The sequence below is a fragment of the Sesamum indicum genome, linkage group LG9 (assembly GCF_026168435.1).
Source record: "Sesamum indicum cultivar Baizhima isolate 11 linkage group LG9, ASM2616843v1, whole genome shotgun sequence".
Lineage (NCBI taxonomy): Eukaryota > Viridiplantae > Streptophyta > Magnoliopsida > Lamiales > Pedaliaceae > Sesamum > Sesamum indicum.
The window spans coordinates 17,752,718-17,773,231 of NC_142665.1; the positions used below are offsets into that span (position 1 = coordinate 17,752,718).

At 35.5% G+C, this 20,514-nt stretch overlaps 2 protein-coding genes across 3 annotated transcripts; one reads left to right on the top strand and one right to left on the bottom strand.

The window, feature by feature from the left end:
• The first annotated feature begins 2,046 nt into the window (after window positions 1–2,046).
• On the top strand, window positions 2,047–3,546 carry LOC105178219 (HMG-Y-related protein A). The gene is made up of 2 exons (XM_011101641.3): window positions 2,047–2,236; window positions 2,837–3,546. The coding sequence occupies exons 1-2, from the start codon at window positions 2,186–2,188 to the stop codon at window positions 3,266–3,268; spliced, it is 483 nt and encodes a 160-aa protein (XP_011099943.1). The 5' UTR covers window positions 2,047–2,185; the 3' UTR covers window positions 3,269–3,546.
• Window positions 3,547–4,597: 1,051 nt separating this feature from the next.
• On the bottom strand, window positions 4,598–19,097 carry RAD4 (DNA repair protein Rad4 family). Of its 2 annotated transcripts, XM_011101639.3 has the most exons (14): window positions 18,903–19,097; window positions 18,401–18,454; window positions 18,186–18,298; window positions 17,241–17,534; window positions 17,052–17,144; window positions 15,177–15,269; window positions 14,976–15,077; window positions 13,392–13,441; window positions 12,484–13,251; window positions 10,274–10,619; window positions 9,984–10,178; window positions 9,741–9,893; window positions 5,527–5,736; window positions 4,598–5,190 (listed from the first exon to the last, which is right to left on the bottom strand). In XM_011101639.3, exons 1-14 carry the CDS (start codon window positions 18,940–18,942, stop codon window positions 4,798–4,800), a joined length of 2,904 nt encoding a protein of 967 aa, XP_011099941.1. In that variant the 5' UTR covers window positions 18,943–19,097; the 3' UTR covers window positions 4,598–4,797. The 2 variants fall into 2 exon arrangements, with proteins under 2 accessions (XP_011099941.1, XP_011099942.1); XM_011101640.3 differs by lacking the exon at window positions 18,401–18,454.
• Window positions 19,098–20,514: the final 1,417 nt, after the last annotated feature.

Sequence of the window (20,514 nt, forward strand, 5' to 3'; positions counted from 1 at the left end):
CCAAATTTTCAATTCTTAAGATTTTATTTATTTTAATTGTAAAAATACTCTAATTTGAGATAAACATTAATAACATGTTATAAACTTTAATCTACCTGCCCTCTTTAGATTACATTCCCTACTTATGGTTAACTTTTGTGATTGTGAAACTGATCATTCTAATATATATTTATATATATATATATGTATATACACCTCAACGCCATATATATATATTTGTAGTACGCATTATATAATCAATTTTTCTTTTTACAATTTAATTAATTTTTACACTGCATTTTTATGTTTTTTCTTCAATGCATAGAGAACTTAGTATCATTATTAGAATTAAAAAAAATATAGTTACTTGTATTTATTTATATTTATCAATATTATTTATCTTTACTTCATAATTTTGAATATGATCTTCTTGATTTCAGTTCAACACCTACATTTTCAAAACTTAATTAGTATTTTTCCTTATTTATCAATAGAAATAACCTTCTCCTAGAATTCATGTAGCTTCAACATTGCATTTAAAAAAATATATAATAATTGATTTATAGAATATGTTGATATTATCTATTTGAAATTTATAATTTTGAATATAATCATATTTATTTTAGCTCAAGGCATATTTTCAAGATTGGATTAATTTTTGAATGAACAACTTTGACCAAATGCTAATTTGTGAAAATTTTGAATTTTTCTTTTATTATGATTAGTTGTTGTTGTTGTACGTGGGTTTTTGCCAGCATATAAAAAATTATAGTGTAAAATGAAGAGAAAAAAAAGTATAAAAAGACACAAAAAGTAATAAGGATGAAAAAGAAAGAAACATGTGAGGAAAAAGAAATGTGGTTTTCATATATTGTAGGGATAATTACACCTACATTTATGAAGTTTAGTATAGTTATGCAGAGAACCCTTATAATTTGGAAAAGTATATCTAACATTCCTTAGGTTTACTTCTTCCGTCTGACAAATAAATCTCTTTGTTAATAAAAATTCACCGAATTTGTTGATATTAACAAAAAAAATATATATATATTTATTTCTTTATTGACTTATTACTGACTTATTGCATGTCAAATAAATTTTTTATGGCCAAATTACCTCATAAGTCTTCACGCGTTAATGCATATGAGGAGGTAAATTTTCACTATTATAAGGGTAGTTTAGCCCGAAAATAAATATTTGACCTGGCAATAAGTCTGTAATAAGTCAATAGAGAGTAAATATCAAGTTTCATTCAGGTTTTTTGTTAATATCAACAAATTCAGTGAATTTTGACTAATTGGAGACTTATTTGTTAGACGAAAATAAACCTTATTAGATGTAAGGGACAATTACACTCCCTCCGATGAGGTTTGGTGTTATTACACATAACCCCCTTGTGGTCTGCGAAATTACATTTAGCACACTTGAAGTTTGCTTCCATCTAAAAAATAAGTCCAATCGTTAGTCAAAATTTATCGAATTTTCTGATTAATAAAAAAATAATCTATATTAACCCCAGATTGAATTATTCAGGTCAAATAAAATTTTTTATGGTCAAATTACCCTCATACAAACATGCGCTAATGCATATGAGAAAGTATATTTTTACCATTATAAGGGTAGTTTAGTAAAAAAATAATAATTTGACTTAAAATAAGTTAGTAATAAGTCAATCGAGGGTAAATATCAATTTTCATACGATTCTTTTTGTTAATATCAGCAAATTCAGTTAATTTTAACTAACAGTAGGACTTATTCTTTATATGGAAGCAAACCTTTGGGGTGCTAAACGTAATTTTCCACACCACATAAGGTCTACATGTCAAATTTCAGGAGAGAAGAGTGTAATTATACCTAAATGTAATTATTCAAATTATAAAAAATTTATATATTATTACACCAAATTCAGGAGGGAAGAGTGTATTTATCCTTATATAGTAACAGTTAAGTTTGTGGCTTACAACGAGAAAGGGTAATTTGGTATGTTGAAGGAACATAATTCAAAATCTTAGAGAGAGATATTTGGGGTTGCAAGAAAGAAAAATTTAAACCGAAAAAGTTGTAAAAGATTTTCTTTTACTGTGATGTGAAGCTGACCCCTAACTTCACTCTTGTCGCGTGGGCTTTTCTCTCTCTATCTTTTCCTTTTTTTTCTCTTTCTGGGGTTTTTTCTCTCACTAATCTTGCTGCTCGGCAGCTAGCTTCAATGGCGACGGAAGAGCTCAACAAACCTCCTTCGATTCCTCCATACCCACAGGTCAAAACACTAAATTTTTTCTCCTGTCTTTTCGCTCTTTTTTTTTTTTCTTAATTTGTTACAAGAAAGAATCTCATTTCCACTTTGCATGTTCTGTCAGCTTTTTTTTTACTATGTTTATTTTTAATTTTTCCTCCGTACGTGGATTGTTGCTTGAAATTTTAGATTTTTCGGTACTAAGAAGAATCTTCACATTTGCAGCTAAATCCTTTTAACCCTAAATTTATTCTGCCCTCTTGTAAATTTCTCTTTCTGAGGTTAAGATAATTTAGCTACTAGTATGTAATTGCTTATGTATTTTTAGTTTTTTTTCCCGTTAAATCGAGATACGCATTTCCTTTTCTTGTGAAAAAGAAAGAGCAAATTGTTTTACAAATTTGGTACAACCACAATCCACGGTTTTTTTTTTTAAAAAAAAAAGAAAAATCGTGAATTTTCCTGGAGAAGAGAAGTGAAACTTGTGGCTTAGCCGTTTTTTCTCGTGTTCTGTACCATTGAAGATTTAAGTTTTAGTAAAGAAAAATTGCAGTTCAAAGGCAGTTAAATTATGTTAAAATGGTCACCTTTTCCCAACGTTTTGAGTATCTTTTTGCTGCTCAGATGATTATGGAAGCACTAGATGCTCTGAAACAAACTGAGGGTGCGAACAAGTCAGCAATATCCAAATACATGGAGTCCAAATACGGCGAAATGCCTGCCGGCCACGCAGATCTGTTGTCACATCACTTGAACAGAATGAAGGACAGTGGGGAGCTTCTGTTCATCAAGAACAACTATGTCAAGCCCGGCCCAGATGCACCACAGAAACGCGGCCGTGGCCGCCCCCCAAAGCCGAAGGAACCCCTTCCCGCTGGCGCCATAGCTGCCGCTCCTCGGCCTCGGGGCCGTCCAAGGAAGGATCCCAATGCACCACCTGCCCCCAAGAAACCGAAGCCTCCAGCTGGCCCCCCAAGCATCTCTAAGACCGGAAGGCCTAGGGGAAGGCCAAGGAAGGTGAATCCGCAGCCAGTGCAGAATGAAGTGGAGGCATGAAGACAGAGACTGGAAATGGAGGTTATCATCACCGGCTCTTTTAACTTATGATGTGTGCGTTCGTGACTAGGTGGTCTCTCATGGTGTTTTTAACATTTAGTGTTTGTATTTAGTGTAGTTAGCTAAGGTTGGTGTAACTAGGTTAGTATTTGTCTACTGCTACTTGCTGTTTCAACTGGAGACATACTTAACAGTCAGTATTCTGGTGGTGTTTGTAACTTTGTACTCTTACATTTACAATTGCAGTTCTTGAATGGTCGGGTATTCCTAGTGGATCATCTCTGTAGCGAAGAGAAGTGTCATCTACTACTAGGAATTAGTACTAGTTATTTTCCCGGCTTGCTTAATTGGATGCATTTCTTGGCAACTTCTGATTATCGCATTTTCAACACCTTTCGATATGATTTAGCATCAACGGCTAGATGAAGTAGACTTCAACTGTTGCTGATTCAGCCTAGAGCATCCAGTGCAGGTTGCAATTGTAGTGCAATATTTTATGATGGGTATTAAGTATTGGTAATATCTTATGCTATATGAATAAGTAGATAACAATCACAGTATTCTCAGAATTTCCACAGGTAATCTAATACTTCTCTAGTAGTATTATGTGAGACAATTTTTCTTGGTATCCTGTACAGGCTATTCTAGTCTTAAAAATGGCTCCTGGGTTGTGCTTTTGCCGTGACGAGTTGATGTACGAAGGGCTTATAGTGAAATTTCTGTAGATGCTGCAAAAAAGATTATGCCTATCTGGCAGCTAAATGAAAAAGAACAGCCACCTAGTTGTCCGACGGTCATCAATCGACTGGATGTATTGTATTCTTAAAAGCCCGACACTTGCATAGTACTAATTTTCTTGGATGAGAGGAAAATTCCACTAGTACATTATAAGTCTTGTCTTTATCTAAGCACTAAGGCCCACCATGGAATCTTTATATGTCAAGGCAGCTCCAACACTTAAGGTGGGAATACTGGAATCTTGTTACATTTGGAGTTTATCGTACTGGGTGAATCCCTCTACACCACTGCATCAAGAATTTGGTAACTAGTGGAACCGGAAGTACGATCTTTGAAGCTGATAATTATGAGGTCTATTATTGGTAATGGTGGTTCCTATTTGGTGTAGACTTGAGGGCAAATTGATGTGGAAGTAGAGTATACTTCTACTATAAGTGAAAGGGTTATTGATGTGAAATTTTTGAATGGACTGAATGCATAACATCCATCTGCCCTCGCATTTCAATGATCAGCAGTGGACCTGCTTCCTACATTTATGGTCCCAGAATCAATACCAGTCAATCAAGTGGGCAATGCAAGATCACTGTGTGCTTTTCCACAAAAATACAAGACTTCAAAATAAATAAGTTCATTTGTATCCCCACATCAGATATGTTACACAGGCCGCTCTTAGCAATAATTCAAAAGTTTCACAGGGCTTAGAGACAACATGACCAAAATATGGATTTGTTGACAGCTCGAATGCAGCCACCTTCTGCAATATTATCCAACAAGAATGCGTAACAGAGTTTCTATATTGTCTCAAACTGTACTAAGAATCCACAGCGACATCGCTTCACTTGAGTCGGGCCTTCTTCACCAAACACCTCCTTGTCCAAAACAAATTCATGTTCGTGGTTTTCTTCGGGCATAGAGGGTAAAACATAAGGTTTTTCAGAAGTGTCATCTTGTTGGCATCTTGGAGATGCTACAATTTCTTGGGCACGAGTAGCTGATGTAGAGCATTTATCATCTGATTTTGGGATTTCACTGGAGGGTTGTGATAATGCTCCAGCTCCATAGCAGCTGTTCAATCTCTGCCGAGTAATGATGGAAGAAAGAAGCTGATACCACCTTGATAGTGCCAGTGCTTCATTTCTCCTTTTTTCTTCAGCCTCTCTTCTCTCTTCTTCCTCTAAATATGCCTGAGAAACAAACTTTCATCAAACTCACCAGAAGATCGTTAAAGATCAGAGGTTAAAATGCTTGTATGCACTGATGCCATCATATCACTTGATTTCAGCAGACAATGTATATTTTCAGAAGAGGATGGATCAAAAAAAAGTAGAACCACCAGTTAAGAACAGACCATTTAGAGATTTTGCAAGTAACTACACAGGTTGTTTTAGATTGATAGTATCTCAACATTTTGAAATTAATTCATTTGGTCCATCAATAAGAGTGTTATGCTCAGCAATAACAATAATACAGATTTTCAACGGCCACCTTAATCAGGTGGAAAGTGAATACTATGAACTTACCTGTAGAATAGCATCCTTAAACTCAGTACAAACTACAATACCCTCAAATAGAGGAGCAGACCGACCATTTCTGAACTCAAATCCAACCATTGCATGAGCATAATCAATATCCAGCCTTTTCGCTACAGCTGCCACTCTTGGCAAGCGCAAATGGACTGTACCTGGTGGGAGGCACTTCTCAGACCACACATCCACTCGACCACGTTCATTCTAGAAATAAGACTTCATAGATCAGCTATGAAAACTGGATCCAAGTACAAGAGATAATAACATACAGACAGAATATATAACTACGGCAGGCAATGTCGTCCTGGGATCAAGTAATACAACAAAGAATTAAGAATGCCCTGAGTGTACAATGCTGTAAAGAGGGCAGACAAAACAGACACGAACAGGAAGCAATAAATATGGCATAAACTAATTAAACGTAATCAAAATGGAATGAAAAAAAAATGAGAATCTAATAATAGATGGCTAGGAGGCCGAATATCATCCAGAAGGGGTATGTTACGACTTTGGCTACATCTTGTAATCATTTATCTCAGGTGAATGCAACAGAAATCACAAATTAGAACACCCCTGCCCATCGACCAGATTTTACATATATCACTAACTGAAGAAGCTGCCAATTCATTTCTCCACCTACTTTGTTATAGATTTTTTTACCGACCATCATTTCTGTTTCGGGATAAACCCATTTCCAACTGCTATGGGAACCAAAGTCTTCAATCTTGAGTCTTATTACTCACACTTATGCAAAAATATGCTATATTTCTCATCTATCTCAACTTCTGGGTGGATACTATCTTATCAAATGTTAAAGAAACTGATCTGTTCACAGAAGGCCACTGGATGCACATGTGATCATTCCCAATACTATTACAGAAATAGTTGCATCCACCTCCCTAATGTTCGACCTAGTCAGAAAATATTCACCTGAATCTTTGCAAATCACATCCACTTCCCCTGCGACTAATGGTTGTCACAGAAAAACTGACTCTTGGTGCACAGTGTCAGCTTCACCCTCAGTTAAAGTCAACCAATGAATAGAAAGGACTAAAAACCAAAAACCAAATGACACTGTTTGCCCATGTCTGTACAAATAAAAAGTCTCTCTTTCTCTCTCTCTCTCTGTGCAGGTGCATACATGAAGCCCTAGATCCTCCAGAAAACCCCAAAAGTTTGGCTATGAGTATAACATAGCCTTTGTAAACTTTGTTCAATGCAATGAAAAGCAGAGGGCTATACGTAATGTACGGAAAATTGGATATGTTGCAGTTGTGGTATAAGAGAAGGCAGCAGGATGTAAATGCAATGTCCTGCAAGGCGAAAAGGGTGTTGTGTAGGGTGGGACATATATGCAGCTTAAAACCAAGGAATGCAAATGTGATATTTGCCCTACCAAAAGGGATGGTAAATAGTAATGTCCTTCTGGAAAACTGAATTTGGATTATGAGCAATTAACCAATGGCTTTTTATTTAATATGGCAAACAATGCTAGTATTTTCTCCTTTTCAATGTCTGAGAGAAAAATATTCACTAGTTAAGACAATAAAGGTACAACTCATAATATGTACATAATATGGTTAGGTTTATTGGCAACAATTATTAACTAGCCCCACTTCAGCAATATCATCCATTTGCACCCTTCTTCGAAAGCTGTTTGGGGCCCAAACTTTAACATGGCTGGAAGCTTATATATGGTGGGTCCACCTTGATCATAGGCACACGGCAATGGGAAAAACCGAACTGGTGAGGAATAAAACCACATCAGGATTATCCACGTTTGAAGAACTAATATAGCTGTTTCTTCCATTTTTCGGCTTATACGTCTTTTTAACACCAGTAGGAAGTCAAATTCACCCAGAGTTAAAGTCACACACAATAAGAAAGACAAAATCCAAAAAACTCAAATGAACTTCTTGCCCATGTGCATAAACACAAAGCAATGGCTCATTGTTGCTACACCTCTCTGTATCTACTTATGTGTTTGTCTGTGCAAGTATAGGTGCATGTCTCTTCTCCACATCCCTCGGAAAACCCGAACACTGTATCACAAGCATGACATTGTCATTACATACATTTTCTAGGTTACACAATATAACTTATGGCGAACCAAAATGGTTTATATGTAATGTATAGAAAATTTGATGCGGTTCTCAGAAATAGGATAAGGATTAAGGAAGGATAAGGACTATCAAGTACTTAGGATATTATTTCTATCTTGGTTTAGATTTGTTCGAATCAGGATCTGATAACATGCAGGATATTTTGTTACTTGTTCCTATCATTATGCACTTTGCGTTAATCAGATAGATCCGGGGACATTCTTGTGAGGCTACAAATACTTTCTATATTTCTGGTTTTGAATCAAGAAAGTGAGTAGTTTTCTCTCAAAACTTATATGGCATCACAGCCAGGTTCTTTATCATTAATGTTTAATGGCAAAAACCGCCATGATTGGGGCAAGAAAGACTTCATCTTCATCAGGATAGACTGAAGCATACAGTCAGAAACTACTCAAGGAAACAATGCCCTGAGCTTTTTACATCACATTCTCCCCTACAAGCTCAGCCATTTAACTCGGGAAGTGAAGAAACCAGCAGCAAATGACCCTAATCTAGAAAGATGGAGGTAAGTGCACTCATTGATAATTGCTTGGCTTATCAACTTGGACGAGCCACCTATGTTGAAACGTCGTCTCTTTTTACCAACTGCTAAAGATGTGTGGGATTCCATATGTAACATGTACTCAGACCTAGAGAACTCATCATAAATATTTGGATTGAAAATCAAAAATCTGGCAGTCAAGGCAAGGGATTGTGAAGTCACGGCATACTACAATCAGATAATGGCATTATGGTTAGAGTTAGATGTGTGCTATGAACATGAATGGGACTGCCCAAATGATAGCATGAGGAATAGGAAGAGAGAGGAAAATGGTCAAGTTTATGTGTTTCTCGCTGGACTTAATCATGATTTGGACAAGGTCAAAGGGGGGATCCTTGGCACAAAACCTCTACTGTCTATCACAGAAGCTTTTTCCAAAATAAGTAGGGAGGAGGCTAGATGAAAGGTGATGTTACTAAGTCCAACCAACCAGAAACAAAATTCAGCTTTGGTTTCAAGAGGATCATGATTCAGATGGAGATAGGAGAAGAAACCATCGTGTGACAACGGCATACAAACGAGACATACTGGAAAATCCATGAAATGCCCCATAACTTTAAGAAGAATCATGGAGCTAATGGAAAGCATTTCAGACTATGAGTGATGACTCTTAAGGGCAACAAAACAATTTAGAGAAGCCTCCTTACGCGAAGTACTTGTTTTGAACATATTTCTGTCACTAGCAGTGATGAAATAATGTTAATTGCTTATAGAATAGGCAACCCAAATGTAAGCACAGTTCATCCAAACTGCCTGCATGTGATGGAGCCTGCAGAAACTTGTTTATCCAGTTATCCCCCATTTTTGGCAAAAAAAGCCCATCAACTTCGGTAACCTTGAATTATGGGAAAGGTGAACAAAATATTGCCTTTATGGTTTGATTCAGTTAAGTAACACGAAGAAGGCATCCATGTCAGTAACAGATGAACTGGCAGATTTATGGAACAGGTTCAAGGTAAAGATTTGCTTCCAATCCAAAATGCAGCATATGCTACAGCGGCTTTCTATTTTCCTTTACCATGATAAGAATTTTCAAGAATTCTTATCAGTTTTCTAGATTATGATGTGTTTATAATGCAAATGGCTAGAAATGGTAAAGAGTCCTACAAAAGCCAACATTCCAAACTAACAGGAGAGACCCTCGGTATACGCCCAGAGGAAAGATGGGGGAGGAGGGAAGAAGGGAGGTAGAAATTCTATGCTGTTCAGACATGGTAGCCCAAACTCGTCTAGCATTTACTAAATTTCAGCATTTTGTCTAGATTAACTTCAATTTCTTTACCTTTTATGTTTATTGATTTTATATGTTCAACTGTTTTTGCTTCTTTAGTAAAAGCCAAAAGTAAGCTGTTTCAGTGAAATAAACCAATTCAGTGTACACCTTATTTTGAATGGGCAAGACATGGAAGATTAAAAGCATTCTTCACCCAATTTTATATATCCAAAATCAAATGAGCAAAATATTTCATCTCTAACAACACAGTAGGTACCTTGATCAGACCATCCACATCCACTATAACTTCAAAATAGGAAAACAGATCTACCTTAGGCACAATCCCGTTAACAGCTCGAGGTAGATGCAGTGGTTCTGTCTGCCACCTCCCATAAAGGGCAGTAATATCTTGATGATCCCCATCAGTGTAGTTGTTGTCATCTGCAGCTTCTTCTTTACCACGCTTCAGGGAACGCTTGAGAACCTAATTGAAACAGAGTAAAATATTCATATACATTTGAATGCCAATCAAAGTCAGAGATAATCCAGCATCAAATTCCACCAAATATTAGACCTTAGCAGGAACTTCACCAGCTTTCACTTGCAGCCCCTCACGGAACCACCTTTCCTTTGTACGAAGTGTTCGGACACAAGTACGCGGATACACAGCATGCCCAGAACAAAATCCCAGTACAGGCCCCTTGGGATACAGAACTTGATTCTTGTTAAGCCATCTTTCAATCACATACAGTTGATGATTTCTGTAGGCCTGAATATTTCAGAAAATTAAACAGTAGATAAACTGCACTTCTAATCATGGTAGGTAAAGCCCTTAAAACTAATTGATATTAAATTTCATCATACTTGTTGATTCGTAGGAAGTGGTTCAGTTAGTGCTCTAGTTTCTAGTTCCATATCTTCCAGGGAGCTCCTGGTAGAAGCAAAAGATTTCCTCATAGAGGACCCCTCAACCTGTTTCTCAGAACACTCTTTGCATGCTCCGCATGAGTGGTTCTTATCAATAGAGCAGCCATGATTTGAGTTTGCCACTTGGGACTCTTCATTCTTCTCATGTGATGAAGCTTCATATTCCAAATTAACACCACCCCCAGTTGCACCTGACTCCAACTCCCTCAATGGTGCCAACACTGCATCCCACCAGCTAGAATTGACCCTTTTTGCTGCTACCTTGTACCACTTTGTACAATACCTGAAACAATATTATTGTCATTAAGTAATATTATTGTCAGACAGATCATTTGTGGTTAAAAAATAATAACACGAAGAGCTAATGGTGTGTGCATATCCAAATCTGAACACAAATCAGATGAGAGACCTGGCAGAGCTCCCCTATAATACTAATAATATAATGAGAAGATGTTGTGGACCACACAGCCCCAAAGCATATTCATCAGATGCACCCCCAGATAATTGCTCAGATTGTTCAACTAGAAGATTCAGAGGTGTTCAACTACAAAATCTTAGACCTAACTGTCTCATCTCAAATCTAAAACCGAAAATGAACATGGTGGAATAATTACAGGAACAGAGCACATACAGTTGGCAATGGGTCCAGGTCTAGAGGTTCAAACACATGCAGCTTGAATGCTTTCACAATGCATGTCTAAAACGAAAGGACAAGTGATACAAGCCTACAGGGTGTGCGTGCAGGCAGAACTTGGGTGTGAACCAGTTTAAATCATTAAAGCAATGTAGGGTCAGTTGGTTAATTGATTCTGAACCCAGTCCAAATCCAATGCATTATCAATAAATAATGTAATTAAATTGATGTTTGTTTGCTTAGATAACTCACGTTATATTGTTTTAGATTGGTTTAAGTAAAAATTATTGTTAGGTGGATAACATGTCCAATATAGTGAATAGGGCACTTATTCATCTTATAATGATCAATCCAATGTAATTTGTTCGCATATATATGCTTAGAAACAGAGTCAATTATTTCAATATCGTGTGAGGATTACTTTTTATTCCTTGTTTCTTAAAAAACTATTTATAATCTCTAGAAAGGTAGAACAGGTGTTAACATTGGGTTTCAAGTTTGGGGCTGGCCTAGGTCCTAGAGGAACTGGGTTAAGCAAGGTAATGAACTTGCTCATTAAGCAGTTTCAACCGAAACATGTCATATTCTACACCAACTATAGAGTAATTGGACAAAAAATGAAATGGTACATGCCAGCGCACTAGCCAATGACCAAAACTCATGAGTGGAGAAGAGAGTAAATTAATAGCCACAAATACCAAAAGACATCAAACTTGGAGGACAAATGGACAGCTTACGCAGACTCATACCTCCCGTGTAGTTTACACTAAGAGTAGGATAACTGGGAAAAAGAGAAAAGGAATGGAACACATAGATGAAGCCTTATACCCCAACCTCTTACATTCCCCAGGAACCCAACTAGGCCCCCAGATATTAAGTCAGCACACATGTAAAAGCATACACTTGCAAAAATTTGTTGGAGCAAACAACGACCAATAGATACCAAGTTCATATAATTATAAGATATAGAGAATGCTCAACCAATACAGCAACATACCTATGTAGTTAACAAGTCCATGCTAAGGCAGAAATTGTAAATGCCAAAAAACAATTTTCGTGGCAAATAAAAGAACAATTACATTGGAGCTAGTCAAATGAGATTACCAGTTTCTGGTGTTAGGTGCCATACTAGTTCTCGTGAATTCCAGATAGGAGGTGGTAAATCGATTATTAAGTTTTAGTCCTACCCTTTTTCAGCTACAAAAGAATCTCTTTTATCGCTTCACCCTCTCACAAATACATCCACTAAGATGCAATCCCCATGTGCCAGATCTCAAACATGTCCTAGTCAGTTAATTAACAATTTCATTCAAGAATGTATCTGTTAGGAGGACCAGCTCTATACTTGTAAGGGCCATGACTGCCAAACGAACTTTGGAGCTGGAAATAAACCTAGAATGAACATCATCATAGTGCTTTTAGCTTGTGGTAAAGTAACTTTTCCCTGCCTTTAGGTGAGAAAACGTAATGGTCTTGATAACATAGAAAACCTAGCAACATTATTGATTCAAACCTGCGAGTCACATCCTTAGCCCCTTGACCAGCAAAAGCAACTACATATCTCAAAGATTTTTTGCATGCAAGGGCTGCAGCTTCTACTTTATGCTCTCCATCTACAATTCCATTGATAGCATCAACGTGCACCCACTTTCCAGTCAAGTTCTCTCCACAACAAAAAACCTCTGCCCAATAAAGTGGCGCTCCCACCTTTTTTGATCCAATAGCTGTAGATATTCCATCTGAGGAAGTCTGAGATTCTTCTTTTTTAATTTTTCTCATTCTTTTAGAAGGTGGAGTGAGAGTTGAGGACCTGCTGGGTGATTCTGATGCACTAGATGCCATGCTTATTTTAGAACTTCCAATTGCTGTAGCCGAGAGAGCCATTTCCAACTGCATTTGAAATTCAAGATCTCCTTTCCTCTTCAATCCATCAGATTTTACAAGGCAGGGTTCAGAAATATCAATTGGGGTCTCAGGGACCGCTACATCTGACATTTTATCTTTCGGCTTATCAATAGTAAGAGAATCTTGGCATTGCAACCCATTCTTCTTTGATTTGTCAGCCTTATGCCTGCCAGCACCTCCTGCAGCACTCTGGCTGATTCCATGCTCAACCCCTGTTGGTGATTTCGAAGTGGAAGCAGAGGAACAGCTAGGTCCAGCAACCATCAGAGTTGATGAGCTAAATATATCTCGTCCTCTCTTGCTGCAAACTTCCATGATGTGCTCTGATATATCACCATCAGGCTTCAAGGAGACCACATCCAAAATTGAAACAAACCTGAAAAATCAAGAATTCAACTCTAGGTGCTTAAAAATAGAAGTTTCTAAAAAATTGTTGGGAGAACTCCCAAGTTCTCAAGCACAACTTTGACAATGTGGAGTTAAAAAAACAGAACGCTATTGTTTATGTTAGAGTACCGAGTTGTGAGATTCAGCGCCCTAAATAGTGCCACAGATAATGCTGCAACCTGCAAGACAAATGAAAGGGGAACCTTCAGTTAGAACATAATATTGATTAGCCATTTAAGATATTACTGATTAATCCCTACACCACCTACTCATGCTTTACTTTTGTTTTTCACCTCCTATACAAGATCAATGGAGTGCTTCAATCTCCTAAAGAATTAGAAACAGAAAATGTGATAAAAATTGCAGTGGGCATTGCAATTATTCCTGACAAATGTTTGCATTGAATCCATAACTACATCAACATCTTAATAATAAAAATGAGCAGCACATTTTCTTTTACATAATCAAGCACTAATGAATGCATTACCGACTACATATTCACTAAAAATGTTTGCTATATCAGGTACAATTAAACTACTAAAAAAAAACTAAATGCAGCAAAATGTACTAACAACTGACCGATCCTTTCATGATCGCAGACTATCACAAATTGACTCCATACCCCCCCCCCTCCCCCGGCTTTCTTTTCACATTGTATCATAAAATTGATAAGAAGCACTTATACTTGTCCCATGAATGTATTCCACTCTATATTGCCAAAACATAAGAACATACATTTGAATAGTCTGAGGAAGTCATAGGAAGACACAGTTAGCTGGAAGTCCATGCTGACACTTCGGGAACAGCATAAGGGATCGTTACAAGAGCTGGAGCTTTTCACAAGAAGTGGCTAATAAAGTGGTTCAGGTTTGCGAATTGGTCAGAAAAGTATTACAAAGGAGGAAGAGAATGTTTCTCCAAGAACAGTTGCAAAGTAGGAATTTTTGTAGAAAGGACAAACTTCTTCTAGAGTCATTGTTGCACCCCTGCTTTTATGAAATGTCAGGATTTTCCAGAATGTAGAGCTCAAAGCCTCAAACGTCTAAAATTCTAATTACTTGCCTCCTAAGATTATGGTTACCACCATCACTTTCTCTATCTAATATATTTTGATAGTGTCCCATATTTTATTTGTCTCACATTATCCATTTGAAGGAAGTGCCACGTCACCATATTCGGTTTTGTTTTCATTTCAATTTTCAGTTTCCTGTGGGAAATGTGTGTTTTCTACTGTGTATGGGTTTTCTTGTGAAAATGAGAATATGTTTGGATTTTGATGAGATCTTATTTTATGTTGTTAGTGGTGTCAAATCAATATTTTTTTATTTGATGAAAATGATAATTTTATTTTTTATTGTTAGTGTCAAATCAAATACATTTTTAATTTAAATAAAATTGATAGTTATATTTTTTATTGATTTAGAATTGGTAGTGATGTCATGTCAAAAGCATTATGAAAAAAACATATTATTAGTTTATAAAAGTAAAGATTGAAAAAAAATTTATGAATGTAAATATATAAAAAAGTAATGCTTGAGATGACAATGATAGTAAAACATTTACAGTGAAAATACATATAAACAAAGATGTTCTCACTATTTCAAAAACTGAAAACGAAAATGAAACCAAACGAAGCAAGAGTTCGTGTAAGTAGAATGCCGTGGAATATCAACACATTAAACAACATTCTAAAACATGAGTGTAAAATCATACTGCTTCTGGTGTTCCCTCTCGAGTTTCCAAAGTTGATGCCAGTGCTGAATGACATGATTTCTCAGCTACACTTTGACTTCTAACATGGAAATTGTTGTGGAACTGATTATAAGCAGAAAAGGATCACAGCATACAAAGTTAAAACTTCATTATCAGGTACTAAACAAGATATAGTATAAACTAACACAACGAAGTTCATACCCAACTAACAAGAGGGACCAAACGACTGGCAGTAAGTTTAGAGGATTCTGCTATCTTCAGCAAGTGTGTTGGAACCAGAGAAAGTAGAGAAGCCTGCCATGATGAGGTATTCTTGATGAGGAGAATTGTACTGTGCTCCTCTGTGTCCTACTGGCTAGGAGGGTGAGAAAGAAAAATACAAACCATAGAGAAAAGAGCAATAAATGAATAAACAGAATCAATTTATATTAGGGTCAATTGCACCCGGCCCCCTCCCAAAACAGCATAATTATATTTTACTCCCTCAAACTATGAAAATTACACCTAAACCCCTTCCAGAATACTCTATTCACAATCACAACCCCACCATTAGAATTTTGGACGGAAAATGTTGATGTCTATAAAAAAGCTCAAGTGAATTTTCAATTTTGTGCTTCACCAGATAGTCATTTCTTTCAATAACTAAAACACCCTTGACAATGATTTGGGATTTGTAGGGGTGCAAATAATGTATATACAACAAGAGGAGTAAATGTATAAAATACTACTCTAGAATTATAGCAACTAGAGATGAAAAAGCCATTTTCGCGGTCTTATATGTATAGAGTGAAGTTACAACCATTTTTGCATCTCACATTAAAATGTCTTTACAAATAATTTTTCTAGTGTTTCATATTTAAATATGAAAAAGAAATGCTTATAAAAGCAACCTGAAGAAAGAACGACTGTGGTGATTTAGAAAACAGAACAAATCCAAAAAGATTGTTCCACTGCTACCCTACATGTTATTGGCAATAAATCCACTAATACTAGTGATTTTCAGAGTACACCAACTTGTAAATTTATTTTCAAAATAATGTAATTAATATAGTAATCACAGCATTAACTAATTCATTTATTGCATCAATTAAACTCTTAGAAACATATATGTTCTTGTTATCTTATAAACTTACATTTTCAATATTAATTACATATATATACATACTGTTTTCAGAACCATAACACATGCCTATTAGTAAAACCATTATAAACATCCTCTTAGGACTAAAGAAACTTACAAAGACATCAAATCCACCGAGCATTGTCTCAAATAAGGGGAAAAAAGACACATACAGACACCTCTAAACTGTACAAACATAACGATAATAGAATGGGGTAACAATTGAGACAAAGAATAGACAAATATTCAGAAAATAACTGGTCCTTGGCTTGAAATAAAGCAACATTCCATCAACTCTGACTACAAGCATACTATAGAACATGCTAATAAAATTGATATTAGAAATTTCTGAGTCCTGTTACAGCAAAAATAACTTCAGATTTCATCAGAGTAAAACCAAATGAGTGAAAAAATCCCAATTTTAAGAACTATAGCAACTTATCAAAAAGGAAATGGAAAAACAGCGATACAGGTCAGGAACAGGATGGAAATATCTTAAAGATTCAAACTTTTTCTGTTAACATGGGCAACCAGCTTCAATGATATGACTAAATTACTCAATAATTCATCTCACTTAAGTTGAGTGTCAAAGTACAAACTTCTGTTCTTACTTGGACTCACTTTGACACCACCTTAAAGTCAACAAATGAAGATATTTCAATCAATATAGGAGGCGAACACACTATCAATGAAATAAGTTCAAATTTATCACCAGATATACAAACATTTTATTCTGTGCACAAAATAGGATGTTCATAAGTTATACATTTTTTAAAATCACATTGGACTCAGAACTTATTTTCTTTTACAGGAATAGCAGCTAGTTTCTGTGAATATACCCATTTAAGAACACAGGACAGACGTAAATCAAGCCAGCACCCCTCCATCCAGAAAAAGGGAAAAAAGACCAAACATCCAACTCCATAATCAACTACTCTTGGAGAAGAGCAAAAAACCTGAATAAGAGGATCATTACAAGCACAATCGATCAACCTTCCCCTTCCCAGAAGACAAAGCAAATGAGCCTTGTGCACCAACTCTGCAACTTCCTGTCACAAAACAAAATGTGTCTCAGAATGCAGGATGCAAAATGGTCCACATCACAAAGGCATCCAATCATCCTTAAATCAAAATTAGAAATTAACCTTCTCTTCTGCAGTAGCTCGACGGACAGGCTTCCGCTTTGGCAAGCAGTCTGAAACATCAAACTCAACAGATATTCCACTGGCTAAATCTTCATGAAAATCCTTCATGGAAGATAATGCAGGAATGGACCCATCTTCCCATTCAGAGTCATCATAATCTTTATCGTCCTCATCCTTTTCTGGACTAGAAGCATACTGCATTGCTTCTCTACCATAACATTCGGGTTCTGCAGTACCCTTCTCTACTGCTGTACCAGCAGATCTTTTATCAATGTCCCTTGATCCTCTCTCCATCTACAAGGTGGTCCATGAGTTTAATAATTTGAATTAAGTGGAAAAACTAAATCAAGAGAAAGGTGCACCGAGCTTCTCTCATGTATTCCATTTAAACCATAAAGCAAGTTTAGTAAATATTCGTATCACATATAAAAATAATTGGGGAGAAATATATTTCACATACATTTGCTGAATTTAGTAAATCCCAGAATCTAGAAATTTCTATTTCTATTTTAGAGACCAACTTTTCTCTAAAAAGGAACAATTTTTGACTTGAGCAAAAATTGCCATTTCCAATTCTGATTCTAATAACGAACAGTTCTAGTATGACCGAAACCCAATTCCAGTTTCAATAACAAGCAGGTCTAGTGTAACAGTATCTGTTCAATCAACACTTCAGAATAAATATACATTGGATGACACTGAGAATTTTGATGCTTCTTATTGAAATAAAGATATGATAGAGATAGATAAACGACATCCTCTCTTCAACTCAAACTCCATTAGTACTTATAGCAGCCAAGGATAAAGCAAATCTAATATATTCTGAGTGCCAAAGTCAAAATTTTACTTTGGAAAAATTTACAGGACAAATCAATAGTTGAGTAATAACTAATAACTCATGTCTTGGATAAGCCATGAGGAAACATCAAAGAGAAGTGAACTTACCGTAGCTGCAGATTCCCATTGGCGCAAATAGCCAACATTTTCTTTATTGAACCCTTTGTTAACTCTTTTCAAAAGCTTTCCCACAGCATCTCTTGAAATATTCGAAAGAGTTTCTGATATCCCAAATACAGCCATCGTTATAGATCAAAGACAATGCACTCATAAAGCTTCATTATGTTCACATTCTAATAGCCTAATGACCACAATAAACAAACCATTATCATCAATGCTATCTGGTACATGACGGCTTTTCATGTCTTCTTGTTCACCTACACCAGAATAAAAGAAATATAGAAAACAAAAGGAAAAAAAAAAAAAAGAACAGGAAACTAACAAACTAAACTCAGTGACAGCCAAGTCTATCCAAAGTTAGGCAGCAATGTCATTGATGCTAAGTTCCCAGTACACCTTTGACAGGTTACTAAGCATACTTACACTTTAGGTACATTTAATTCATCACAAAGCCAGAATTTTTGTTAGCTTTTCGTATAAATTAATCTAATTAAATCAAAATTTCAAGAAAATGAAACAAAAGGAACCGGTTCAAGGAAAAAGAAGGAATAGGATCCAAATATTGAGTTCTTCATTCCCTGTTCCAAGAGCAAATTCTACAGGATCTTTTGCAGAAAAAATTCGCTCAAGAAAAAGAATAACTTCCTAAACAATTCTAAAACAACCATGTGGATGAGTGTTTGTTAATGCGATTCAACGACGTACCCACTGATTGGGGGCGCTTGGATTGGCTTCTGGTTCGCATTCTGTGTATGTGTTCGCTTAGTGGTTGGGTTGGGGGTGTGGGTGAAAGTATATGTACATCAGTACATGGAAAAGAGGGAAAAGAGTCGCGCAAGGCGCAATATCCAACAGTTGCAGACCTTTTGGCGGTTGAAGAGTATCCAGCAAGCCGGATTGATGTGAGCCGGGCTACATTGATTAAAAAACCTATAAACAATGTATTCAAAATCGGATCGAGTATCGAATCAGTCAAGTTATTGATTTAATGGCTCGATCAATTGGATCGAATTAAAAAAAAAAACTAATTGATCCGAACATTATTATATATACATATATAGGGTAAATTACATCATTCTCTCTTCAGATTTGACATAACTACGAATACCCTCTCGTTGTTTGAAAAAATTACTAATATCCCTCTGATTTTAACAGTCGTCTAACAATTAGCCCAATTCGTTGGATTTTCATCCTTTTTTTGGTGAACCAACCAAAATATTATTTTTTATCATTTTATTTATTTTGTAATTTTTTTATTTTTTATGGACTAAATAGATATTTTTTTTTATAATTTTAAATCTTTTTCCTTCCACCCCATCCAAGTTTTTTACAAATTTTTATTTTTTTTTTTTAAAAAAATACTGTTAGGACAAAATTGGCAATTTCATACCTCCATCCGAGGTTTACATAATTTGATCAAACATTAGAGGATATTTGTAATTTTTCAAACAACAATGGGGTATTCATAATTATATCAAATGTCAGGAAAGGTCATTGTAATTTACCCTACATATATATGTAGCATATAATACATTATATACCTATTACATTGATACAATTTATAATAACATTTTATAACATGATACAGTTTATAAATGAATAGATTTATAATAATTTAACAATAAAAAATCACAAACCTCTTGGAGGAAGCAAATTAAATAAAAATTCAAACTAATAAAAAATTAAAATTAGAAAACCCTCAAATAAATTATATATGAATTGATTAAATAAATAAAATTTATAACAGTATTTTAGCAATTGTTGCCTTCATATAAAAAAAATTCAAAAAAGATTGGAGAAGTATGATGAAAAAGAGATATACATAGATTGTGAAGTTGATGAAAAACTCTAATGACTATTAGAAGTACTCATTACCACACGTTGAAAATGTCTGGCCAAGTTCAATTACATTCTCATCGTCTCACATTGAAAAAGTGTAAGCAAAGATTATGCACTTTTCCATTTGTTCCACATTAAAAAAATATGAAGCAAGCTTAAGTTATTTACACTATAAATATGTGATAATTTATTTAAATAATTATCCATGAAGCAATTGCCTATATATTTTCTTTGGCATTTATTTGCTTCTCATTTTGTATATTTCACTATATTTGTTAGTGAAACATATATTTTATTGTATTATTAGAAAAAAATTTAAAAATTATTAAAACTGTTTGAATTGGGTATGAGCTGGATCGATTTTTTGACCAAATTGGGTCGATAGGCCCTGATTTTAAGACCTTGACTCGGACCGGACACATGGCCAGTTCTTTATTGAACCGGTTGAATCAGCCAGTCCGAGTCGATTTTGAAAACC